Genomic DNA, 26188 nt, shown 5'->3' on the forward strand with positions numbered 1-26188 from the left:
GTGCAATCAGGCATAGTGCTAGCACAACTATACTCTCAGTATATAAGAGAGGGAATACAGCATCCATAATGAACTAGCTATTTATAGCTATGGAGGCAGAACTAGATTTAGGTAACCCCGTACAGTGATCTAACTCTAAAGTCACTTTGGTCCCCGTCCCCGTCCCGCTTTTACCCCCTTTCGTCCCCGTCCCGCTTTTACCCCACCCCGTTTCTGGGCTGGCACTTAAACGGCTTCAAATATCAGCGAGCACCCTTAATTTGTACATATCGCATACTGAGTTGGCGTCACTGATCGTGAGCCGCGACCCCTCATCAAAATGAAATTCTTATGGCTGGTCACCAGTTTAAATTTGCTCCTGCAGCAGGTCGCAGCTGATTATGATGAAGGCTGCGGGCAATACAGCGATACTGACTGTTCCAATTGTACGAAGAATTATAATGAGCGGTGTTACTGGTGCGAGGAGTCCCGTGAGTGTTCGTATTGGGGATGGGCCGACTTCCCCGACTGTAAAGGACAAAATTATTACTTTCGACAATGTAACGTTAATGGACTCAGTTTCATATTAATATTCGTAGTGGCTCTGCTGCTAATCCTCTTCGCCGTAGTGTGTTGTGTATGCTGTTGTTACTGCTATATCCGGAGAAGAAGGCGGATCCGGAGGGGATACTCTTTGTTGGAGAGCCCCAGTAGTGCTAGTGTTCAGCCGGAGCGGCAGATGCAATTTTCGGGGGAAAGAAATGAAAACCACCTCCAATACGGGCTGGACAGCAGTGATGCCACAGTTTAAAGCAGTAATATGTTACACCAGATCATAGAGGCATGGCTGATTATAATTTTACTGTACACACGGTTGTAAAAGGCATTGTCAGGCTTTTAATTTGATGCATTGTATATTTCAGTACTGATTTCAACAATGAATAGGTTGTTTGTTCATTTCAAAATAAATTAATTTCAGGATATTTGTGTGGGTGTCATATCATGGATTTTCAAAAATATAGTGGGTCTATTTTAGTGTTTTCTTCAAGGTTTTAGCCATAATAAATAATGACCTTCTGCCTGCATGATAATTTGAAAATCTTGAAACAGGAAACTGGCATTCAAGGGGACAGTACATAGACGACAAGATCTTGAACATAATTGTGTAAAACAAGCCAATGTACATAGTTAGCATTGCTAGTCTCATACCCAGACCAAGAGACCAATGCATTACATCATAGATATACTAACCCCAGTTAGTACATCTATGATTGCATAAACTAGCTAAAGTCTTTGAGCAGGCTGTAGGACCAGGTGTCCTACAGACCTTCAGCACTTGTGCTGTAAAGCATTAATAAATAAATAAATAAATAAAAAACACAGTGCCTCCATTTTTAAATCTTACTTTCTTCATGCACACACAAATACATCAACAAATGAGGTATACCAGTACAAGTAACATGTTCTTCGGCTCACAAAATTAATTTTCGTAAAAATAATATAGCACAATCGATAATTATTAATATTTACTGTACAAGTTGTTTACAAAAAGTATTCTCCACCCTACCTCACACTGTGGTACAACAAGAGGGCAGTAAATTATTATTTTATTATTATTCCTGTGTCTGGATGATGTGTGTGTATGGTGTGTGGTACTGTGTCTAGTGAGGCTACGACGGGACTTCTTCCACTTCTGAAGTGTCCAGTCCTCTCAACAAAATACGCAGAAATGACATTTCCTTCCTTGTGTTCTGGAAGATCAGGGTATGGTCGTCTGATGGGCAGCGTAAAAAGTTCGGAGCCCAGACCATAGCTAAGTTCTCTATTCCCATTCTGGTAATACTTGAACTTGATTGTTCTGTGAATCTCTGTAATTGGGAATAGAATTACAATAAAATACAATATGGAATACACAATTACAATATGGAATACACAATTACACACACAATTACTGTACACAGTGAAATACACAAAATCACAAATACGGAATAACAGTGAAGTCATAAGATTCACATTTCATCTGGCCAACAAAAACTAATATCAGAGAGGTGACTACAAATAGTTTGTACATGTTGGCAAGCCACATAAAACCTTATTGTTTATGCTCTTAACAAAACCATTAAATGTATGGCAGCTGAGCCAAATAACGAGGGGCTGGGGTAGATGCAAACCAACTGTAAATAGTGACACAATATTATGTAAACACACAACTGTGAAATACATATTACACTGTGGAATACTACAGCATCACATGAGCTCACAGCCCCACCCACTCACCTGCAAGAAGTTTACAAGGAAGAGTAGTATTCTCCTATTGAGATCTGGTAGTGACCCAACCAGGGCCAGAATATTACCTTGGTTCTCACTATTGTCAATACAGTCTTGACTGATAGTGGATAAGGAAGAATACAGACAGACAGACTTACACAAAACACACACAGTTGCAAGAGGATACTAATAATTTTCAGGTATCAATGGTTCTTCCAGTTCCCTGAACCATAACTTGAGTAGTGAGGCAGGGACATGAGGATCGGCCAGGGCTGAAGGTGGATCCTTCCACTTGTCAATATGTAACTTGAGACTGTTCACCTCATCAATATCACCTGGTACCCTACAGGGGTGTGATAGTAACATGAAATGTGACTAAGGAACACAGTGTGTTAGAAATACACTACATACAACATTCGGCTGTTGGTAAATTTCTAACCAATTTCAACAATTGGCCATTTTGAGTCTGGAAATACAGCAATGTGTTACACAAGGGTGTTAGTGAGAATAGTTATTTTTGTGGAAGATCTGAAAATATTTTTACAGATTATGAATGGCTTCCCCCAGTTAAACTGCAAATTTTGATATGGTTCTTCACAGAGACAATTATAACGCCAGTCACCTCAGTCACCTGACATTTGTCAGGCTAACTGATCTGTTTGGCAGTCCATTAAGCTATTTGACAGGTCATCATTGTCTGGTCATTAGTCTTGACTTGTGTAGGTAGATTTCCTAACTCTATGTGATAGATTGTGTTACTTAATAATATTGTTGTTAGATCACGTGTGTTTTTTGGAGAGCATTAATTAGAATAAATTTAAGCGGCAACGTGACAGGCGACGTGTGCTGAACAGACGCGGAACACAGAAGCAGACATGCGTTTCTCTTATAGACTGGGCTGAAACAAGTGGCACCCAACGTGGGGCACGATATCCAAGAGGACAAACGCAAATTCCTTGGTGCAGGGTTGACAGGCACCAGTAAAGGTACCCCGTCTAGTGATTGGAGTGATTTCTCGCTTGTTTCTTTTCCTTCTAGTAGTTGTTGTTGACTAGAACAATGAATCTGGAAAGGTTGAAGGCAGTCCGATCTGCTAACCGGGGAGTGGTAACGAAGCTGGTACATGAAGTTGAAGAAACTCTGACAGACACTGCTCCGGAAGAAAAGGTCGGTCATTTAAAGGTTATTGTTGAACAATTACAAACTAAGTTGAGTGTTCTGCGTAAGCTCGACGACGACATATTAGGCTTGTGTGATGTCAAGGATATAGAACACAAAATTGAAGAGGCTGAAGAGATTAGCGCCAAGATATTCAAATGCAAACGGCGGATTGAAGTATTTCTGAAGCCAGCACCTCACGTACCAGCTGCGACCCCACCCCCAACTGTTGCTTCGACGACTTTACGGACTTGTTTACCTAAACTCCAGCTGCCTACGTTTCGTGGAACTGCTATAGACTGGTTGCCTTTCTGGGATTCCTTCAAGGCCGCTGTGCATGAAAACCCAGAAATATCCACAGTTGATAAATTCAATTATCTGTCTTCTCTGCTAGATGGTCCAGCTAGCAAGGTGGTGCAAGGATTAACACTGACTGAAGCAAATTACAATGCTGCCGTGACTCTGTTACAAGAAAGGTTTGGTGACCAAATAGTGATTATATCCGCTCATATGGAGGAGTTGATGAAACTCCCAGACTGCAACTTAGATCGCCCTTCCTCTTTAAGACACCTCTATGACCGTATCACAATTCATGTGAGAGGATTAAGCTCTCTTGGAATAGACTTGAAACATTACGGGGCACTCCTGATTCCTGTAATTATGCAGAAGATACCTAATGAGGTCAAGTTGATTATGGCACGGAATCATCCTGGCCAAGTCTGGAAGATTCAAGATCTCTTAGACACCATTCAATCTGAGGTGACTGCTAGAGAAGCCACTCACATTTCTCGAACGCCCTCTCACAAAACGAATACCACTCAACGTCCCTTAAATCCCACAGCCAGTTCCTTATATGCAGGCAGCCAGCCGTCAAAGTGTGTTTATTGTGGAGGTGACCACTACCCATCAATGTGTACTACCATCACAGGAGTGAGGGACCGTCGCGAATTCCTACCTTGAGCAGGACGTTGCTTTAACTGCTTGAAATCTCAACACCGTGTGAAAGATTGTGAATCGACCAAAAAGTGTAAACACTGTCGCAGGAAACATCATCGGTCAATTTGCAATAAGACTGTTGGGGACAAGCCACAGCCACCTTCTGAACCAGTGACTTCCACTGAAACTACGGCCAATACTTCGAACACTACAAGGGAGGGAAAATTAGTTTTGTTACAAACTGCTCGTGCTGTAGCCTTCAACGATGACACTGGAAGGACTATTAATGTCCGTGTCTTGTTTGATACAGGGAGTCAAAGGTCCTATGTGACTGACACTCTAGTTAGTCGTCTAAACCTCAAACCCTTGAAGAAGGAGAAGCTACAATTGAACACATTCGGTGAATCAGATTTTAAAGGCAGAAATTGTGATTTGGTGAAGGTCCATTTGCGGGCACCTGGCACAGGTGAAATCGTACAATTACAAGCCTTGCAGTTTCCTACCATCTGCTTGTCTGTACCCAATGCAGTCAATCTCAACAACTTTCCTAAGTTGCTTTCACTTGATTTAGCGGATCCGCCCTCCAGTGCCCCTGAAGGTATTGACATTCTCATTGGATCAGACCACTATTGGACCTTTGTAGGTGAAGAAGTGATTCGAACAGATGGTGGCCCTACAGTTGTCAAGAGTAAATTGGGATGGCTTTTGTCTGGGACCACAATCACTTCTGATTCCCCTACCATTGCAGGGACACATTTAACTGTATGTCAAAGAACCATGGCAACTACACAATTGGGTTCCAGTATTGATAGTCTCACCGAGATTGTAAGGTCATTTTGGGAGACTGAATCTGTGGGTGTCAAGGAGATATGTAGTCTTGAGTCAAGTTCAGAGCTTTTCCTTAGCAATGTAAGGTTTCATGGTGGGAGATATGAGGTTGGGCTTCCATGGCTCAGAGAGAAGAGTGATATTCCTCAACACTACAATTTGTGTTTCAATAGGCTTAAACACTTGCAGAGAAGATTGATCAAAGATCCTAACCTATTAAAGGAATATCAGTGTCTGATTAGTGAGCAGCTCAATCTAGATATTATAGAACCTGTTGATGATGAGAACTCTAACACGTCGTATGTTCACTACCTCCCGCACCACCCGGTAACTAAGCAGGATTGAAGCACCACTAAGGTGCGAATCGTCTATGATGGATCTGCCTCTGCCAGTGATGACATTTCACTGAATGACTGTTTGCAAGTAGGACCAAACCTGATCTCAAAACTATTTAATATGCTTGTACAATTCCGTTGTCACCGAGTTACCCTGATTGCTGATATTGAGAAGGCATTTCTCATGGTAAGTGTTGCTGAGGAGGACAGAGACATGTTGAGGTTCCTGTGGGTGAAAGACCCTCTCAAGGTGGACAGTGAGATAATCCAGTTTCGGTTCACGAGACTTGTATTTGGCTTGAGACCCTCTCCAGCTATTTTAGGGGCTGTCATTTCCTTGCACTTAGCTAAATATCGTTGTGAATATCCCCGTTTGGTTGATAAGATAGATCAGTCCCTTTACGTCGATGACCTAGTATCTGGAGGTGTGAATGTGCAGGAGGCCTTTGAGTTGTACAAGGTTGCAAAACACGTGATGTATCGGGGAGGATTCAATCTAAGGAAATGGAATTCAAATTCCTAAGGCTTATTCGCCAAGCTGAGTGTGGATCTTCCAAGGCAACTACACAGAAGAATACCGATGAGCCCTCTCCTAGCAGTGGAAAGGATATTTGTAAGTTGTTGGGGGTTAATTGGAATAGCTTGAATGATGAACTTACCTTTGAATTCAGTGGTCTTATCCAGTTGTCCCATGAGCTTCCCAAGACAAAAAGATCAGTCTTAAGGTTAACTGCTAGTTTGTTTGACCCGTTAGGTCTTTTAAGTCCTTTCGTGATCAGCTTGAAGGTTCTGTTTCAACGTCTTTGTACCAACCAAGTGAATTGGGATGAATTCTTGTTGGCTGAATTGACAAAGGAGTGGGAAACCATGTTAAGGAACTTAGTAAGGTGAAGATACCACGAGGCTGTATTCTTGTTGATCAGTACCCTATTTCAGTTTTCCTTCATGGGTTTAGTGATGCATCCAAAAGGGCTTACGCAGCTGTTCTTTACCTTACCTCCAAATATCCCAATGATCACACTGAGACTAGGCTACTTTGTAGCAAGACCCGAGTGGCTCCTACCAGTAAACAAACAATTCCTCGCTTGGAATTATTGGGTGTCTTGATGTTATCTAGACTTGTATCTTCTGTTGCTGATTCTCCACCTACCCTTGATTGCATTTACCTCTGGACAGATTCGATGGTGGCATTACACTGGGTTCACAATAAAAGGACATGGAAACCTTACGTTCAGAGTCGCGTAAATGAAGTAAGAAAACTGACTGACAGCAAATGATGGAATTATTGCCCAGGAATCCTGAACCCAGCAGATCTGCCTTCAAGAGGTTTAGGAGCAAGAGAGCTTGTTGACTCCGCTCTTTGGTGGACCGGACCTGAGTTTATTGGAAGGGAAGAAGTCATTCCACCCACTACTCCTGACATCGATTTTATAGCCAGTGCTGATTTTGAGTTGGCTAAGACACAGCCTAACCTCACACACTCCTTAGTTGCACCTACTGTACCTAACCAGTCTGGACTGGCTACCTTGATCAATGTTGATCGCCACAGCAGCATTGAAACCTTGTTGCATGTCACAGCTTATGTGTTCAGATTTGTTGATGCCTTGAAGGGCAGGTGTGTAGACAAAAGAGTTCAGTGGTGACAGCTGAGGAAATAAAAAGGGCAGAGAATATCTGGATACAAACTGTACAGCAAGGTTTCTTTGAAAGAGAGTTGAGTTATTTGTTGAAACCTGCAGGAGCCCGTCCTCTCCTGCTTGAACAGTTTGGACTTTACCTTGATAAGGATAAACTTCTATGATGCCGGGGAAGAGTAAACAATTCCCAACTGTCTCTATCCAGTAAGAACCTACTGCTCTTACCATGTAGACATCCCCTTGTAACCTTATTAATACGCCATACACACGAACTAGCTAAACACAGTGGAGTGAGCCAAACACTCACTTTACTCAGGGAGAAGTATTGGGTGTTAAAGGGCCGTCACGTAACATGCAAGTTCATTCGATCATGTGTAGTATGTAGAAGAATTGAGGGAAACCCATACACAATCGGTTCCCCTCCTGATTTGCCGGCAGAAAGGGTCTCTGAAGACCCTCCTTTTTCGCATGTTGGGGTTGACTTTGCTGGTCCCCTTTATGTTAATTCTTTGAAACAGTCAGATCATCAGGAGAAGGCTTATGTGTGCTTGTTTACATGTGCCTCGACACGTGCAGTACATTTGGAATTGACACATGACATGGCAGTGGAGAGTTTTCTTTTGGCTTTATGTAGATTTGCTGGTCGTCGGGGCCTACCCGCTACCTTGATTTCTGATAATGCAAAAACCTTCAAGTCTTCTAGCAAGGAGGTGACGAAGATATCAAGGTCTGCTAAAGTGCAATGGTTCCTAGCTCGTAATCAAATTTCTTGGAGGTTCATCGTGGAGAAGGCCCCCTGGTGGGGGGGCTTTGGGAACGTCTTGTATGCAGTGTCAAGCGTTGTCTTTGCAAGACCTTGGGTCGACCAATTCTTAATTTTGACCAGCTGAGCACCGTGTTGATTGAAATTGAGTGTATATTGAACTCTAGGCCTCTCACTTATGTTGAGGATGACACTAGTGGTCTCACCTATACCTTGTCACCCTCCCACCTTATAAATGGAAGAAGAGTAACTAGCAGTCCGAATTGCTCACATTTTGAAGTCGTTAGCACTAATGAAACATTATCAAAATGATCCCGGACACAGAGACACCTCTTAAGACAGTTCACTAGACAATGGCGAAAGGAATATCTACTTTCTTTGAGGGAAAATCAGAAGGCAAGATCTCCCAGTAGAAACGTTTCAAAGATTTCTCTTGGAGATATTGTAATTTTAAAGGATGACTCTACCAAGAGAGCCTTCTGGAAGGTTGCAGTAGTAGAGAGTTTGCTTACTGGTAAGGATGGAGAAGTTTGTGCTGTGGTGGTAAGAGTAGGAAAATCCGAAGGTTCACCACTGTTGCTTCGTAGGAGTGTTAAGCATCTTTACTCTCTTGAGGTATCCTCTGCAGAGAACTTTGATAATGCCGTGACCAGAGATTGTGAGACTACAATTCAGGATAAGACTACCGAACAAACTGGGCCTGATAAGGCATCAAACACAGGAAGGAAGAGAAGAACTGCTGCAGTTGCTGGAGAGCTGAGAAGAAGACTCAGCATGTTTAACTGAACATTTGTTGATTTTTATAAGTACACAAACTGTTTGATCGTTCTCCTTTAGTCACTCTCAAACACGGGGAGTGTGATAGATTGTGTTACTTAATAATATTGTTGTTAGATCACGTGTTTTTTTTGGAGAGCATTAATTAGAATAAATTTAAGCGGCAACATGACAGGTGATGTGTGCTGAACAGACGCGGAACGCAGAAGCAGATGTGCATTTCTCTTATAGACCGGGCTGAAACACTCTATTAGCCAAACCAAGAGTAAATTATTTACTCTTGGCCATTGGCCAAACCCATAATATTATGTAACAATTTAAGTTTATTCATTGGGCTCTTTGGGAAGGTTGTATAGCCACTGTAATCACAATCACTCAATTCTTTATGAAGCCTAAAGAAAGGTGTCTGGCATTTTTTGTACTCTAACACGTAAATCTCTAATCATAACTGAGATAGCAAGTAGGAAGCATAGTTTCTCTGTGACAGAATCATCTTCAAGTTCAAGCCAGAACTCTAAGGGCTACTGTTGACAAGTGGAAGAGGTATCTCACCAGACAATGATATGGTTATGAGTTATGTTGCATCACTTCACTGTTCTGGTTTAAACAACACATACACTTGCGAAGGAACTTCTCACCAGCTTGGATTACTGGCTCATCCAATGAGAAGCTAAGCAATGTGATTGACCATACCACAAGTGATGCACGCAAGGCTGCTATGTCGAAACTGAAGGATGAACAGGTAGGACAAAGTGGCTCATCTGTAGTATTAAGCTTAGCCACTGGTCAATCCTTTTTAAATCTTGATGACGGTACTAGGCAGAGAATGAGGAAAAGGTTCGACATTTGCTATATGATGGCTAAGGAAAGCATCTCACTTGTAAAACACCCTACTTGAGAGCAAGCATGGTGCGCTGGGTCCATCAGTATAACTGTATGAAAATGACAGACTTATTATTAACTAGCAGCATTGGTGCCTGCCATACATGCAGGACCATTTCACATTAATCACAATAACATGAATCAATGCATTGGGAATGAAGCATTAAAGATCATGTCCTAAAGTAACATGCGTGGTGATATCTTTTGCATGAACCTTATTCCACCATTATACAAGGCTAATAGTTAACCCTTGAACCAGCAGCTGTTTTATAAAATGTAAGCACTGGAAATGAATAATCCAGTAAACTGGATCACATGCTTCCCTTGTAACACTGAAATCCATAACACAGAAACTGTTGAAGCTTCTAAAAACAACAAACACCATCTTAGTGACCGTTAAATTTTGGTTTAAATGGTCCCAAACTTTGTCTCGTCCATCCAACCCAGAGCTTTCTGTTTCGCTTTGAAAGAGCAAAAGAACAATCCCTCCATCTTCCTTCTTCACATAGCAATGTACAAATGGCCATAACTCGGCCATACTTCATTACACTGACTTGTTCTTGGTATCACATTAGTCCTCACGTGATGGAAATTCAGTTGATATATAGACATCATGTGATTTAAGTCATTGTCGGACGAGCACAATGATGATACGAAGACGAAAGAACACAAAATGATCCAGCACATTATAGTGGGTAAGTTCTTTGTTATATATTGAAAGTTTATACACAGTTATATAGCTTACTCTTTGCCAATTATTAAAATCTGTGTTTCTAAGCCATCGGACAAACACTTCATGAGATATGCTTGTTAGTAACCACCTATGTAAATTGGCAAAAGTATTATGCGTTTTGAATTCGTTTTTAATCAAATCCAGTTTTCTGGATTATGCGGGTTTAAGGGTTAAAATGATGTGAACATGGGGTAATTACCAACACATGCGTAAATTACGTAGGCACTGTTATAACGTGATCAACAAAGCAGACCTATATTTGTTGTAGCTATACTGCAAGTAAATGTTTGAGCAAAATCAACTTGGTGCACACTTCCTGGCTAATTGTTTTTATAATTTAGGCAAGTAGTTTACATCACAAAGAATTGGCACTTACTCTAATAGAACACATGGGGACAAACACACAGACAAACGGACATGCATCCAACTGGTCTGCCCATGCCTGCCCTACACCTATCAAATGTGCTACTATATACTTTTCCAACAGTCCATATGCTGTGACGCAATAGCTGAACTTACTATGAGAAAAAAAAAGTTGAGTTAGAAAAGTATGCACCAAAATGGTATATACAGCAAAAAAAAGTTTTGTCACTGGCAGGATTTGAACCCACACCCTACACAGCAGTAACTGCAACAACCTCAGAGGTACTTTACCAGCTAAGCTGTTTATCGTGTGATTAGCAGTGGAATGCAGCTGAAGTTATTCTCTACATCATGGCCTTCAACACGCTGTAGCAGATGAAGGAACGTATGTACGTAGAAGCTTGCAATAAACTTTGCAACATAGCCAGATGGTGACTATTTTATTTCACGTGTAAATCGTGTCGATACTGCCGAGTAAGTGTCATCAATAGTTGAAATATGAAAGTGTCACAAAAAGTTGGTAATGAGAAAACAAAAAAGTCATGGGCAGGAATCAATCCCTGGACCTTTGGGTTAACAGTTCTGCACGCTAATGCTTCGGCTGTTCTTTTGTAGTTTTGACAGGAATGTAGCTCAAATTTTCCTCAACACCCAACTCAACACACAGCAAATGATAAGAACAAGAGTTGATAACATATTTTGAATGCTTGGTAACAGGGTTTTTGATAAGTTGAACCAAACTGGCCCAACTCAGATATCCACTGCTCCACCAGTAGTATACCATCAGGCCCATCACTTCAAGTTTGAAGTATATTAGCCACAAAACTGAACAAATTGGAGCAGACGTCATGGGGTGTGTGGGTCGTTTTGTGGGCACACTGGGCCAATGGAGCACCATATTGTCTTCTCAAATACCCTGCTTGGTAAGTACAATACTTAACCCTTAAACCTACAATGGTCCAAATATGCATGCCTTGCACAAAGCGCTGTAACTTTCGAAGCATCCATCCTATGGCTACGCAATTTACATCATTCTATTTGTGATGCAGCAAGGATTAAAATGATACCTGGGGTTTTTCCCTAATGCTAAACAGTGAGGCCAAACCTAGCCATGCATATAACTTTTTTTGGTAAGGAAACACGCAAACCCTTTACATACCTCTCAATGGTAGTTATTCCTATCAGCTTGCAACAAGTTCCGTTCGTTTCACTGTTAAATTTTCTTTCAGGCCTAGTATGACTCACGTGAGTAAACCCACAATCGAAATTAAACACATGACAAGAACTTAGAAACATGGAGACGTGACTCACTGTTGTTCATCACTTCAAAACAAGTAAGCCGCTGTAGTTACAGTGTTCATTTAACCTTTTCCAAGTAGCCCAGTGAACAGATTTTCAATGAATGTGTAGTGTTATACTATGAGAACTAAGCTACCCCCCACCTATTGTCCCCACACATGCCCATATTGTGTAAACACACATTTCCCAAAAGTTTTTTTTGCAGGTTTAAGGTCGAACATTAAACATAGTCGTGTGGCAATGTGATGTCATAGGAGCAACTGAAGCATCTTTTTAAAATGTTACTTCTTGATTAACTACTCACCTGAATATTCCTTCAGTTTGGGGACCTTTTAATCCGAGGACAGTCTCTGACAAGGTGATGACGACCCATGGGATGTGGAGGTGTGGCTTGGTGGCCTTCTGCATTTCCATCACCTCCTCCAGTGATGTGCCAAACATTGATGGGTTGAATGGTGCATTCTGCGTGTGGGGACATACAGGTATGGCTTAGACTGTATATAACTCTGCAAACAGTGAAACAACACATCACATACATTCACACACTATGCATTTGTTCATTTATGTAGCAAACAACACAACCCTCACACCAACACACATACAAACACAACTAGCTGTTTACTGGACACGCGAGACATTGTGATCACCTTGGCATGTTGTATTTCGTCCAACGAAGGTTTCTTAAGTCCCTTCTTAGCTCCCATCATGGTCATCTTCTCCACTCTCTTGTGACAATACTGAGCGTATGTGTGTACTGGAACCTGTTAACAAGTGTATTGTGTAGTGTTTACCATGCAAGTAGGTAATGACTTAAGAGAGGGTAAAATTAGCTTTCATGAGTGTGGAGGAGGGTGGGAGCAATGGTACATAGATTTGTGTACTTACAGCATCTTGAGGAATCTGGCCACCAGAATTTTTCCTTTATTTTAGACTCTTTCAGATTGCTTCTCGTGGTATATACCTCAGAAGTAATCTAAGGTTATTACTGAAACTTTCATTTAAATTTTGAGTGTTTTGGTCTATAAGGGGCAATACACCAAACCATACATGGCAGTTTACTGGCCTGAAATTACATTTATAACTTATTTCATTCAATGCCCTAATATGGAGACCACCAGCTAAATAGCAAAAAAAGAAACCTTAAAAATAATATTGACAAGACATTAGGAACACAAGGGAGTATGCAACTCTGTAAATAGTGAACTTCAAACATCACTGCCATGTGATGTTTGTTTGTTTGAATTTTCAACTTTGTTAAGTTTAAAACTCCTTATTACACAGATGCAAGCTCAAATATGTCGTGTTTTGTCGGCATAACAAAGTGAAGCTAAACAATGGAAGAATGCTAGCACAGAAATTTCTACATTTGATAATGACACGAAATTACTCCAGTTGACTACCCAAAGTATTTCCTTCAACTTGATGGCCTTCCTATCATAGTAGCTTCACTGCCTTCACACAAGATAATGGAATAGTAATGATGTTACTAATGATATACACCACTATTACAAGATATCATGTTTGAATTTTGCCTGCAACGTTATAGTAGTGTATGGAGTTACATGCTCCCTTGTCCATAGGATTCTAATATAATACATTATGAAAATGGTACAAATATGCCTTGTGGATAATACAGTAACACTAACAGTCATTATTCAATACAACATACTGCAATACATTTGTACCAACCCCATGAGAGTCTGGTGAAGGGTCCACATGTCTCCACAAGTATCCCTCCAGGTAGGACCGGAATTTTATTGAAGGTGGGAAGAAGGCTAGAGCTATTGTGAACAACTGCCAACCTCTCTCTATACTCTTCCTACAGTGACACAAACAATATGATAAAATTCAAAAACAGCTTAACAAAGTGACCTATGTAGTTGACCTTCATAACATTATTTTGCTAAATTTAATTATGTGTAAGTCAGTGTGTGAGTGTTGGGATGTACAGTAAAGCCAGTATGACATGGACAAACCAATAATGATTATCAAGGTTCCCAGCTCAGTTTATGTACTAAGGGATACTTTGGGACCTTAACTAACACCCTTTTCATATGGCCACCCAAAAGTGGGTTCAACCCGGGTTGAGTAACCCACATTCAACCCAGGTTCAACCCAGTTTCTGTTCACAAGCAATCATCACATGATGGTATTCATTGAGTGATAATCGTCTTCTAAGCATTTTATGTATTCATTAAAAACCACAACTCGCTTTTGAAGCCATAAACTGAAGGCATGTCCACACAAATTCGAATTAGGAACCGGATGCAAAACGAATTCAGGCAATGCGTATTGAATCCGAATTGAACATGTCCACACGCATTATCGCGTAATGCTCATTATTGAATTTACTGGTGTGATAAACGGATAATTAAACGGTTGAGAAAACACTCATTTGCGCCAACCAAGAGAACAGCGAGTTTAACAATAGACTGAAAGGAATAGTTCATAGTAATGCTTATACTTTTGTTTATAACGTACCGGAAGGATTTCTACGAATAGAGTATGAAAAACTGCTGATGGTGCGTGATGGGTATGGGACCGTTGTTCTTTCAAACTCTAAGGGCTAGATACGATGATGAAACACTGCTTCGATATGTCCCTGCGCTTTTATCACACCGAGCGCTTCTGTATTTCTATCCTGTGTTGTTTACAAAGGTCACGCGCAAACATGTCAAGCCCTCACGTGCTGCATTATTATGACGTAGCAATTACTAGCAAGTTCAGATTCGCAGCCAATTCGTATTCAAACCACCTGTGGAGGTGGATTCATGTAATCCACTTTCAATTCGAATCACCCTAATGCGCATTCCGTGTGGACGCGAATAATTTGAATCAATGCGTATTCAATTTGCATTATTTTTGTTGTGTGGACATGCCTTGAGTTAAACCCGAGTTCAACCCTACTCCTTTGTAGGGTTGAACTCAGTTATGACTTCTGGGTTCAACCTGGTTATAGTGGTCATATGAACACGTTAACCCGGGTTGAATGTGGGTTCAACCTGGTTTAAAGTGACCATATGAAAGGGGTATAAGTGTCTGGATTATGTAGGTGTCCTCAAGTGTCCACATTAACAGGTTCCAGCACAGAAGTCCTTCATACATGCACTGAACAATGTGTATTTAACAGGGACACAGAACAGTACACATACAATAGTACATGTTACTCACGACTTAGTGTTAGCAGTGGTCTGTCTACACAACTGTATGTACAGCTCGTCCCTCAACGGCTTCCTCTCCCATGCTCGGGTTAGGATGTCTAGTGCTAATTTGTTCTCATCTTTCTCCTTCGCCTTACGATCTGTCATGAATGATTGCACCAGTACAGCGTGTGTTAAGGACTATATCAACTCGATGAATGATGAGTGGGGGTGGGGGGACAATATGAGTTTGTACAAAATTAAGGTGAGAAACAAGGGGTCAATAATGTATACATACATTTCAAAGAAACTAACAGAAGAGATTCATTAAGGCTATACCTAGTACAGTGACTGCTCTATTAGAACACATTGTATTCAATGGCACACAAGGAACACCACATGAAAGATTGACACACACTGCACACAGACAAGGATATTTCTAAATAATTCACAACATTCTTTTCTGATCTGCTTGTCTCTTGTTATGATCATTGGTTGTTTGATTGGATCCTATAAAAAAATGAGATGTGACCTGTAATTAATTAACATAAGTTGCTTGATGGGGAAATTCCTGAGGGACTCTCAATGTTTCCCCACGGAACACAATGATGAGTATATGATAAAAACAAAGTTCAGCATCCACTATATAACAATATCGCATAAAGGTATGAGATAGGCATAAATAACTAATCTGGTATTTTGGGAACCTTTCAAAACTGAGATGAAACTGACCGAGGCTCTAATATTGATATGAAATTTTCTGATTGTAAGTATCTCACAACACCTGAACCCAATACCTTGTGATTACTAGGGTTAAACAGCTAATTGTTGCTGCCTAATATGTACAGATGCTTACACACTGACACAACACACCACACAAAGGCCAACACAATAAGATTCCTAGTTTACCATCACCATGAGAGTAATCAGGTAATGACGGAGGACGGTTATTAACAACTACAGTAAAATAAAATTTCATTATTTTGGTGAGCCTTCAAATGATAATACGCTGTCCACCAGTCAACTTGTTTCAGGCAACTTGTTTCAGGCAACAGGCTAGATGCTTTAAAGGACTGTGGCTTTTCAATTGTGTCACAGACAACAACAAAGCACTTTCTACAGTCTGCACACTTCATGGCTGTTATTTACGATTAGCTTATATTTAACTATTGCTTACTTTCTGGTCTACAGGGACCAACAGGAATGCCTTGAGGAGGAACGACAATACCGCAACACTCTGGCACTGAATCAGAAATGCACAAGGAAAGCGCTACAGCTATACCATGACTGTCTAATGTCATCACTAGCTACATTGCTTTTAAATACAATGGATTTCAACAACTAAATAAAAATAGAAACCACAATCAATTATTGATTGTGGTTTCTTAGTTGTTGAAATCTATTTTATTCTGATAGCGGGTTTAATTAATTATCACGTGTAAATCAAGGTATATCTTGATTTGCACGTTATAATTAATTAAACCTTGCTATCAGATACTGGTGTGCTCCATGACTTAACGTTATCAGAGGGTATCATGTTGTAAGGATATGTGGGTTCCAGTTATTGGAGAGATCTTATTCTGTGAACAGGAACTTGGAAACAAAGCCGGAATGGATCGTTTTGCAGTAGCCGTGATGCCACACAATGTTATCGTTGGGAACGCATTCCCCGAACGATTTCACACTTGGCATTCAGTAGCATATTGTGTCTGAGTGAGCATTGGGAATCGTCAGTACTTCATAAACTAGCCTGCTTACTGAGGTACTGAAGAATTTTCGTGCTTATAGTTAAATTTAGAGATGCCAAAATTTTTGGGGAATCTACGGTAACACTTTTGGAACTAGTAAAATGCCTCTCAGTAAATAAATAATAGTTTTGATTGCTGTAGTAGAACAACTAAGTGTCACTGACTGCTCTATTAGAGTATTTCAGTCTTTAACACAAAAATTATTTCTTTACCAATGCGGTAGGCAAAGTGGCATGTGGGCGGGTACAAAGAATTAATAAATATTGACCTAACTACACTACACACGTAAAACACTACACACATACAAACACTACACACAACACACATACCTTAGTCCATTGTAACATAGTAGCGATGGACACTTTCTTTCTAATGATGATTCCTTTAGTGTGTTGAGATAACTCCTTAAAACGAGACAACTCTGTTTCTTGTTTCAGCAGGCAATCATCAGTCTTTCGTCGAGATGATGAGGTTTGTGGTTTGGGTGAGTCCTCCCCTGAGAAACTGGAGTGTCTCTGTACAAGAGGGAAACTTGTGTTGAGACTTGATAAATGAGAAGCTTGCATATAATACAGTGTATTTCCCAATAATGATAGTATTGGAGGTATGTATACAGGAACCTGTTAATATGGACACTTGAGGACACCTACATAATCCAGACACTTAGTTAAGGTCCCAAAATATCCCATAAAATGACCTGGAAAATCAGGACACTATTGGTTGGCCCCATGGTCAGTGTCAAGCTGTCAGCCATATTACACTGGCTCTTTGTATATGGTGCAGTGTGCTGACACACTTAGGTAACACAAATTATAGTTTCCTGGAATATATTCCATTGTTCAAACAATGAGCTGGCACATTACCATTATTGATAGTGACCAAATGATTGCATAACAATTGTCATAACAACAGTAAGTGATGAATATGTAACTACTGTACTGTGAGAATGACAACTAGACTGTGTATAATAGATTATGATTCTCTGTATAACATATCGTACAATATATTGCCTTGAATTACGGCCAGTCCTGTATAAACCCCAGGTCCCATTTCTGGGCCAGGGGTATAGCATCTTTCAACAGAAACAAGGGTACGTGTTCAAAAAACACCTAGGTAGACAATTCTGTACAGTAGCTACAAGATTAACAATAAGAAAAGCATTTTGTGGACTATACTTTACACTTGACCCTGTACTATATATGCTGAGGAATACATCATGAAGAGTACAACTCAAAGTTGATTGCAAGGAATGTGTGATTGCTGGTCTTGACAGTATCATATTATCATATAATCATTGTTCTTGTTTAGTGGCTGGTAAAAAAAGTTTAAAAGAAACTGAACCGTCAGGTCATAATTCAAGACAATACTGTATGTACACTTAACCAGAAGATATATAGTACTAGTATATGCAGGCAGACACACAATACCCTACCAATACACAAACTAACACCATACACATTACCTCTATGTTACATTATTTTGTAGTGTACACACACACACACACACACACACACACACACACACACACACACACACACACACACACACACACACACACACACACACACACACACATTATTTGCATGTTAGCATTTGTGTCTATACAATAAACACACCTTTAACGTGACCTCTTCCTTCCGAGAAATCTTTTCTTTATCTTCCTTCCGAGAACTCTTTTCTTTATCTTCCTTAGATGCTTTTTTAGTATCCTTTGACTTGGGAGGTGTGAATACAGGTGCTGCAGGTATTTCAGGTACAATTGGTCCAGGGAGCTCATGGCTGTCTTCAGACGGTGCTTGATTTGATGAGACAGTTCTTCGCCTTGCAACACTGGGAGGTCCTGGTGATGGACTCTTATAACTCAATGTCTTTGTCTTTCCTCTAGCAAAGTTTAGTTCTCCTTCTAGTTTATTACGTAACGTTGATGTCTTGGTCCCGCCACCACCCCCGGACTGTGTGAGGGGGTGTGGCGACTGTGGCTGTTGGTCCATTCCATTTATGGAAGATGTTGATTGTTTCGATTGTATGGGATATGGCTCACTAGAGTATTCTCGGTGGTAATTTGGTGTAGGTGACGATGGGGTACCAACCTAACAAAAGGTGGGACACAATACCACAATCTTAGCAAACCACACGTATCAGTTTATGAGGTCCCTACACACCTCCACCAATGGAAATTTTCTCTGAAATAGGACAACTTCTTTATGTGCAAACATTAGTTTAACTCTATTTGGAGCACCCCAGTAACGGACTAGCAACAATGTAAACCAACTAATCACCTCACTTACAAGTGTAAACAATACTAATTAATGGATATGATTAGTAGCTGTGAAATGATACAACTCTACTGTACAGCAATATGTAAAACTTTATTTTCATAACAACGGTGACCTAGCAAACATCTCAATAGAGCACTACTACAAAGTACTACAAACGTTGGGTGATATCCAAAAACACATTTTCACTAATGCAATAACATTCCCACCCCACATCAATGTTTTCATTACCATATATAGCTGCACATATTGTTTACTATAAACATGTAACATTCACACAATTGTGTTAGTGATTAAAAGAATTACAAGTAACAAGTTTCCTCAGCACTACAGCAGCCACCCAGATTAACAGATCCAAGACTCAATAATTGTATCACTATCCCACCTGCTGACACATCTGTGAAAGCCACCTCCCACCATTGTGTAAAGTCCCTTCAAGCCTTACACACTGCAACACATGACAAGACAGAAGCTAGTAAGGCATCTACATATCTGGTGAAGATCTGCAAAACTGAATTATTGAAATTTGATACGGACACTTGTTCGTGGTTGAAGTCCTGAAGTAATTTGATAACCATGTATGATACAACACCCATATAGATGTGTAGAATACAATGGGGACTAGGAGGAGCCCATCCAGTTAATATATCAAGTACACAACACACACTACTCACAGGTAGGAAGGCATCATCACTTTCATCTTCATTATTACCATTCTCTGCAGGAGTTGTCTAGAGGAGGAATATTACATCATCTTAATGGGTGTGTGTGTGTGCGTGCGTGCGTGCGTGTGCGTGCATGTGTGTGTGAGTGTCTGCCTGTGTGTGATTGTGTGTGTGCTTGTGTCATGTGAATACAATGACGGGAGGTAGACATGGTTTACCTCCCATCATTGTATCCACATACCATACATACATCATACAACAGTTAAATCATAACTAATGTATTACCAACCACATACACATATACACAAAGTGACAATACAGAACAATTGCCAATATTGCAGGAAAACTTACAATGCCGTAAGTTACCACAATGAGAACAAAATTTCACCACAAAAGTTACGTTTTGTCTTTCAACATTATGTCAAAAACACTCAATGTTGGTACCATACTTTGTCCATATAATGGAGGTCATTAAAAAAAGTGTGTTGTCACTTTGCCCATGTGAGCACTGAGCAAACAATTCTGTGTTAAAAACAGCATGTACATGAAGACTTGTAAACACTGTAATACACTTTCGAGAAGCTAAACTTTATGCTGAGGTTGCTATTTTGAAATTCGAGTTAAACGGGTGAAAGAACACATTGTGAACAACTTTCCTAATGGGCTATTATATGGACATAATACAACCGAAAAACAGTGTAATAGGATTAGTAGGATACCAGAAATAATGAATTCCTTCAAAGAGAAAGGGAGAGTGTACCATACTTACGCGAACGAAATGAAAGGCAGCCTTGAGGCTTTCTCTAAACAACTTGCATGATAGACACACTATAAAACAGTTAAGAAGATAGTTTTGTGTGTAATTTTGGTTTGCTAAAAGTTACGCTTCCTTAGCAGTGCATAGCAATGTAATTACCGAATTACAATTTAATTCGTGAATTACAAAATACACTAAACTACAATCTAATTATCTAGCTGAAATAATAATAGAGATAGCATGAATATAATAATTATTATACACATGGTTGATTAACTACCTATTCAGTTAGAATGGGATAGTATTAACTGCTTGGGCGCCTGGTTTTTGGAAGTATATAGCATAACATTACCTTTGTTTCTTTAGGGTGAAAAAACACCAAAGATGTGTTGGTTACAGCCATGATTGAACGAGTCACTGTATTTCTTCAAATAATTTTATGCGTGCCCATTTAGTAGTAGTACCAGACAAAGATGACCATAAATTGATCAACCATTAATTCCCCATTGTGTATGTACATGATTGTGAAACTAAATATGGTATTGACACTGACATTTACAAGGCTACATTCACAAGAAATATGGATAATGAGTAGAACTTACAGCAGCTAGGAAAGCCATGTATTGTGTTGGGGTATCTGATAGAAAGTTTGTGAGGTTAATCAAGTGATGTGGTATAACAGCCAGTAACTGTTATAGTGTGTTAATCAATGTGTTCAGTCTAGATGATTAAGTGATGAAAGAAAACCTGATGTATTGTACACCTCTGTGTTGTCAATACATGGAATTTGAGTAGAAAATGAAGCAAATGGTTACAGCACAAATTGTGCAAAACAAAGGATCTTTGTAATGTAGAGGTTTTCTGGGAAAATTAATATATACAAATCAGGGCTATTCACAGGCTGCATGATGTGTTAGATTTTTGCACCACTGTAGTTCTGAACTTGATAATGTGTTGACACACACTTAGTTAAGGTCCCATTTGAAGTATCCCTTAGTACATAAACTGACCTGGAAAATCAGGACACCTTGATAATCAGGACACCTTGATAATCAGGACACCTTGATAATCAGGACACCTTGATAATCAGGACACCTTGATAATCAGGACACCTTGATAATCAGGACACTATTGGTTGGTCCTCAGGTGTCCATATTACACTGGTCCCCAGGTGTCCATATTACACTGGTCCCAAGGTGTCCATATTACACTGGTCCCAAGGTGTCCATATTACACTGGTCCCAAGGTGTCCATATTACACTGGTCCCAAGGTGTCCATATTACACTGGTCCCAAGGTGTCCATATTACACTGGTCCCAAGGTGTCCATATTACACTGGTCCCAAGGTGTCCATATTACACTGGTCCCAAGGTGTCCATATTACACTGGTCCCAAGGTGTCCATATTACACTGGTCCCAAGGTGTCCATATTACACTGGTCCAATTCTACACCAACACATGCACACTCTAAACCAATATTCTTGTATGCTGACTCATCGCCCACCAATTAACACATGAGAAGCACCATCAGTGCTCTCTATGTTATTAGCTTCCAAATATTCCACATGGCATCATCACCTTAGCTATGTCAGCATAAAAATATTACTGACTGCTCATCAAGTAGGTAGTCTTCATGTCTACACACATGATTTTGTTTATCAACATTTGTGGAACCTCTCTCTTAATAAACTCTCAAGGAAATAGCATGAAAACCTCAATAATGAGGACAAAGATTTGGTGGTGCACCCAAAAAAGCTGACTCCATACAGCCCGTACATTTTAACTACTGAAAGAGGAAAGCTGTGATCTAGTGAAATGAGATACCTTCATCCAAAAGTGTCCAAAAGTGTCAGTACACCAATTCACACTGTACATGTACACGTACTAAGATAGATGATTATACACAGAACAGTATGTCGTGTTGAGCGGTGACAAACCCTCAGTATAATGGATAGTGAAATAGATAAACATGTTATACAATTAAAACAAAAGAGAATTCCGATAATTTAATAAACCAGCTTCTTTCATTTCTAGATGTGTGTATTAGCATTAACACATATGTAAAGACACACACACACACACGTACGCACGCACACCTGTAATTTAGACAAAGGTATGATATCTCCAACTTCAGGCTTGATCCATACAGTGTCTCCAGTTTGGGCATTGTAGTAATAGAACTTCTCAGTCCTCACATCATACAACTCCCACCACTGGTTGGAGTCCATCTTCTTACTGTGGACCATGAAACATACAATATGTCAAATGTACACACCCAGACAGTCCCAGGGATGTGCCCACAGTGGTCGGCAGTGGTCAGTACTGACCACCACTCAAATAAAACAGCCATCACTACCACTCAACAATCCCTACAAATTCACCTCTGACATACACAAGTTAAGGTGCCACACAACATTTCTGGAACTCATCCTTGTCCCTTGTAGCCACCATTATTCTAAACCAGGGCACATCCCTGCAGTCCTGTACCAAAACAGACAATACTATCACTACAGGTGTACAAGACAGACTCAGAAATTAATTGACGTTTCATGAAAGTCAGATCATATGTAGTGTCCCTATTTTAAATCCTCCTGGATCAAACTGGGTGGAGTATAGCCACCATCATATAAAGCAAAATTTTATACCAGTGATATTACACACTTCTGAATTCAGTAGCCTTCTCCTACACACACACAACATAAACAATGAAGACATACAAAGATTTTAAGGATGCTTAATAGAATGTCAAATTAAAATCAGGTACACTGGAAGGTGCTAGGTCTTCACACACAAACTCAGGAACAGTACAAGTTGTCACTCAACACACAATCACAACTTGTTCAATATTACACAACCTGTATTTCATTTGTGTTACAGCAGACAAAACTTTTACGACTTTAAAGCCAGCAAGTTAGGTAGATCATTAAGTGCTCACAGCAATTTTTTTTTTTTTTTTTTTTTTTTTTTTTGCAGATTACATGTGCAGAAGTATGAAACAATCGTTCTGATCAACCCAAGTTATGCTCTAATCAGTAGGTTACTACATGATATGGACCAACCAATGATTGTTAAGGTCACTTTATGTACTGTACACAAACACATATACTGCTGATCTGATACTGAACACACCACAACACAAACAGTATTATATAAACTACATCACAATGAGCCTTATCCGAAATTACGTCACAGACATAAAAATGTCCGCTGTAGTGTGGGGACATTCGTAAAATTTGTATGGGCGACTATGGGACGAAAATTTTTAAACGGCAATATCTCAGCCAAGAAGGAAAATATCGAACTGTAACTAGCAGGTATGGCTATAAGACATTACAATAAGTACGTAAAAGCGATTTTCGGTTGATTTTCAAAACAACGCTAGATTCCTATTCTTTCAGCAAATTTATCACCATACCTGTTGGTTAGAGCTCGATATCTTCCGCCTTGGCTGAGATATTGCCGTTCAAAAAATTTCTCCCCATAGTCGCCCATACAAATTTTACGAACGTCCCCACACTACAGTGGCCATTTTTATGTCTGTGACGTAATTTCGGATAAGGCTCATAAGGTATAGTGTGTTTGGTGTTAGCCAGCTGCCATCAGTGTGGTTAATGTGATAGTTATACTCTTTTTCACTGATTATGTACTTACATGGTTGTACGCTGGAAGCTGACTTGAAGACACCTATATAATCCATACAAAGATACCTTGGTTGGTCCCAAGGTGTACACTGGTTCTAGTGTACGTTCCTCTTAAAGATTGTTGGGGTTGCTATATAGTTGAAGGACTTTTAATAATAGGCCAGTATTAGTGCACATGCTGTCATGAGTGAATTAACAATACTACACTGTATGGCTTCACATAACCATCAACACCATTGTTAGGTGAATAGGGACACCTGGTGGTGTGTGTGTGTGTGTGTGTTAGAAGTTGCCTATAGCTACTTGATGATTAATAGTTACTAAAAAGGAGTCCTTTTAAAAACAGTCGAACTTCTTTCAAAAAGGCCACTAAACATACAAAGGATGTCACACTTCCATATAGGGAACAAAACTCTGATGGCAAAAAAACAAAAAAACCACCTTGATTAATCTAAAAATAGATCTAAATTGGAAGGCAATAAACCAATCAAGGTGTCCTGATTATCAAGGTGTCCTGATTATCAAGGTGTCCTGATTATCAAGGTGTCCTGATTATCAAGGTGTCCTGATTATCAAGGTGTCCTGATTGTCAGGTGTACTGATTATCAAGGTGTCCTGATTTTCCAGGTCAGTTTAAGTACTAAGGGATACTTTGGGACCCTAACTAAGTGTCTGGAATGTGTAGGTTCCTCGAAAGGCTTTCACTCTTACAATTTACATACAGAACTTTATAGAACATTTACTACACACCAGCTATCCACATAATTGTCAGACCCAAACAACTTGCACACATTAACGGGCCAATGGACACATCACCCACTGCAGTTCTGGGTGTAGTCCTGAGCTCATGCAGCCAAATCCCTTCTTCCACATGGCATAAAATAAATTATAACTTATAATTATATGCACCTGTTTCAAGGAGGCAAAATAAGCATTGTGTGAAGAAAAAGGACTGGCTACATGGATATAAGAGTTCTACTGGTAAGCAATGTATTTTATGGAAGCCTAATACTTTGGGTACGATTTCCAGTTATAGCGTGTGACTTGATATCCATTTAATTTTTCCCAATAACAAATTTGTATGCATACTAAATCAAATGGGTTTAAACATTTTAACTCGTGTTATGATACCCCTAAGTCAAAATAAATAAAAGTCACTGATGGTTTCGATTTAAATTCCAACACATATGCAATTTCAACACAAATTCCATCCTTACTATTCACTGTCCAGTGGAACGTCCCATAGGCACTCGCCAGTGGCCATGTTGGCGAACATTCTCTGTTGAGTCTTTGGTTCTATTATCTCGACCCATTGAATGCCAGCCGCTTCTGCTTCGCTTGTGCTAAAGAACGATCACGTGCGACAATTAAAGCTGATTCACAGCAGACAGACACGCAATCACAAACAACTCATAAATATTTCTTAGTTATCTTACAAACAACACAGACTCTGCTAAGTACACCAGTGTAACCCGGCCAGGACGACAATTCGCTAATTGATAGGCTTAAACAGACTTTTAAACGAGGTTTGTCAGGATGTCACACCACTACACGTTTACCTCTCCGCCATTGTGCCTAGTGTCTCTCCGGTCGAGCTGTCCGCTCGCTACTTCACTGACTGTACATTACCAAACATTATTCACGTGCTACTAGGAAACGCCTTTCTTTAAATTGTAACTCCCACTATGCGCCACATAATCAATAAATTATTTTTACAGGCGCGCTGTTAGTTACGCAATCCATAACTATTTCACGTGCTCCTCTAAGTTGCAGCTGCAAACTTACCTACGAGAACTAAAGAGCTGAAATGACTAAGTGCTTTGAAAGTATGTGCATACTATTTGTATCAGTAACTATGTTCCCTGCTACAGCTATTGAAGTACAGTTCAGTATAGAGAAGGACTTCAGCAGTTCAGGTGTAGTCTGCCAACATGCAGTGGATAGGGAAATGAAAAGAATCACAGGACACGCCAAGGTTAACCAATCCTACATCAGAGACTGTG

The 26188-nt window shown here is 40.0% G+C and overlaps 1 protein-coding gene across 1 annotated transcript; it reads right to left on the reverse strand.

The window, feature by feature from the left end:
- Window positions 1-1451: 1451 nt before the first annotated feature.
- On the reverse strand, window positions 1452-25902 carry LOC136253380 (rho GTPase-activating protein 39-like). Its single transcript, XM_066046031.1, has 14 exons — window positions 25745-25902; window positions 25403-25528; window positions 22641-22779; window positions 19797-19853; window positions 18463-18936; window positions 17176-17361; window positions 15536-15608; window positions 15130-15280; window positions 13648-13777; window positions 12606-12719; window positions 12263-12420; window positions 2435-2590; window positions 2257-2365; window positions 1452-1847 (listed from the first exon to the last, which is right to left on the reverse strand). The coding sequence occupies exons 1-14, from the start codon at window positions 25753-25755 to the stop codon at window positions 1650-1652; spliced, it is 2082 nt and encodes a 693-aa protein (XP_065902103.1). The 5' UTR covers window positions 25756-25902; the 3' UTR covers window positions 1452-1649.
- Between the last annotated feature and the right edge of the window lie 286 nt (window positions 25903-26188).

This window comes from Dysidea avara, chromosome 4 (genome assembly GCF_963678975.1).
Source record: "Dysidea avara chromosome 4, odDysAvar1.4, whole genome shotgun sequence".
In the NCBI taxonomy this organism is placed as follows: Eukaryota; Metazoa; Porifera; class Demospongiae; order Dictyoceratida; family Dysideidae; genus Dysidea; species Dysidea avara.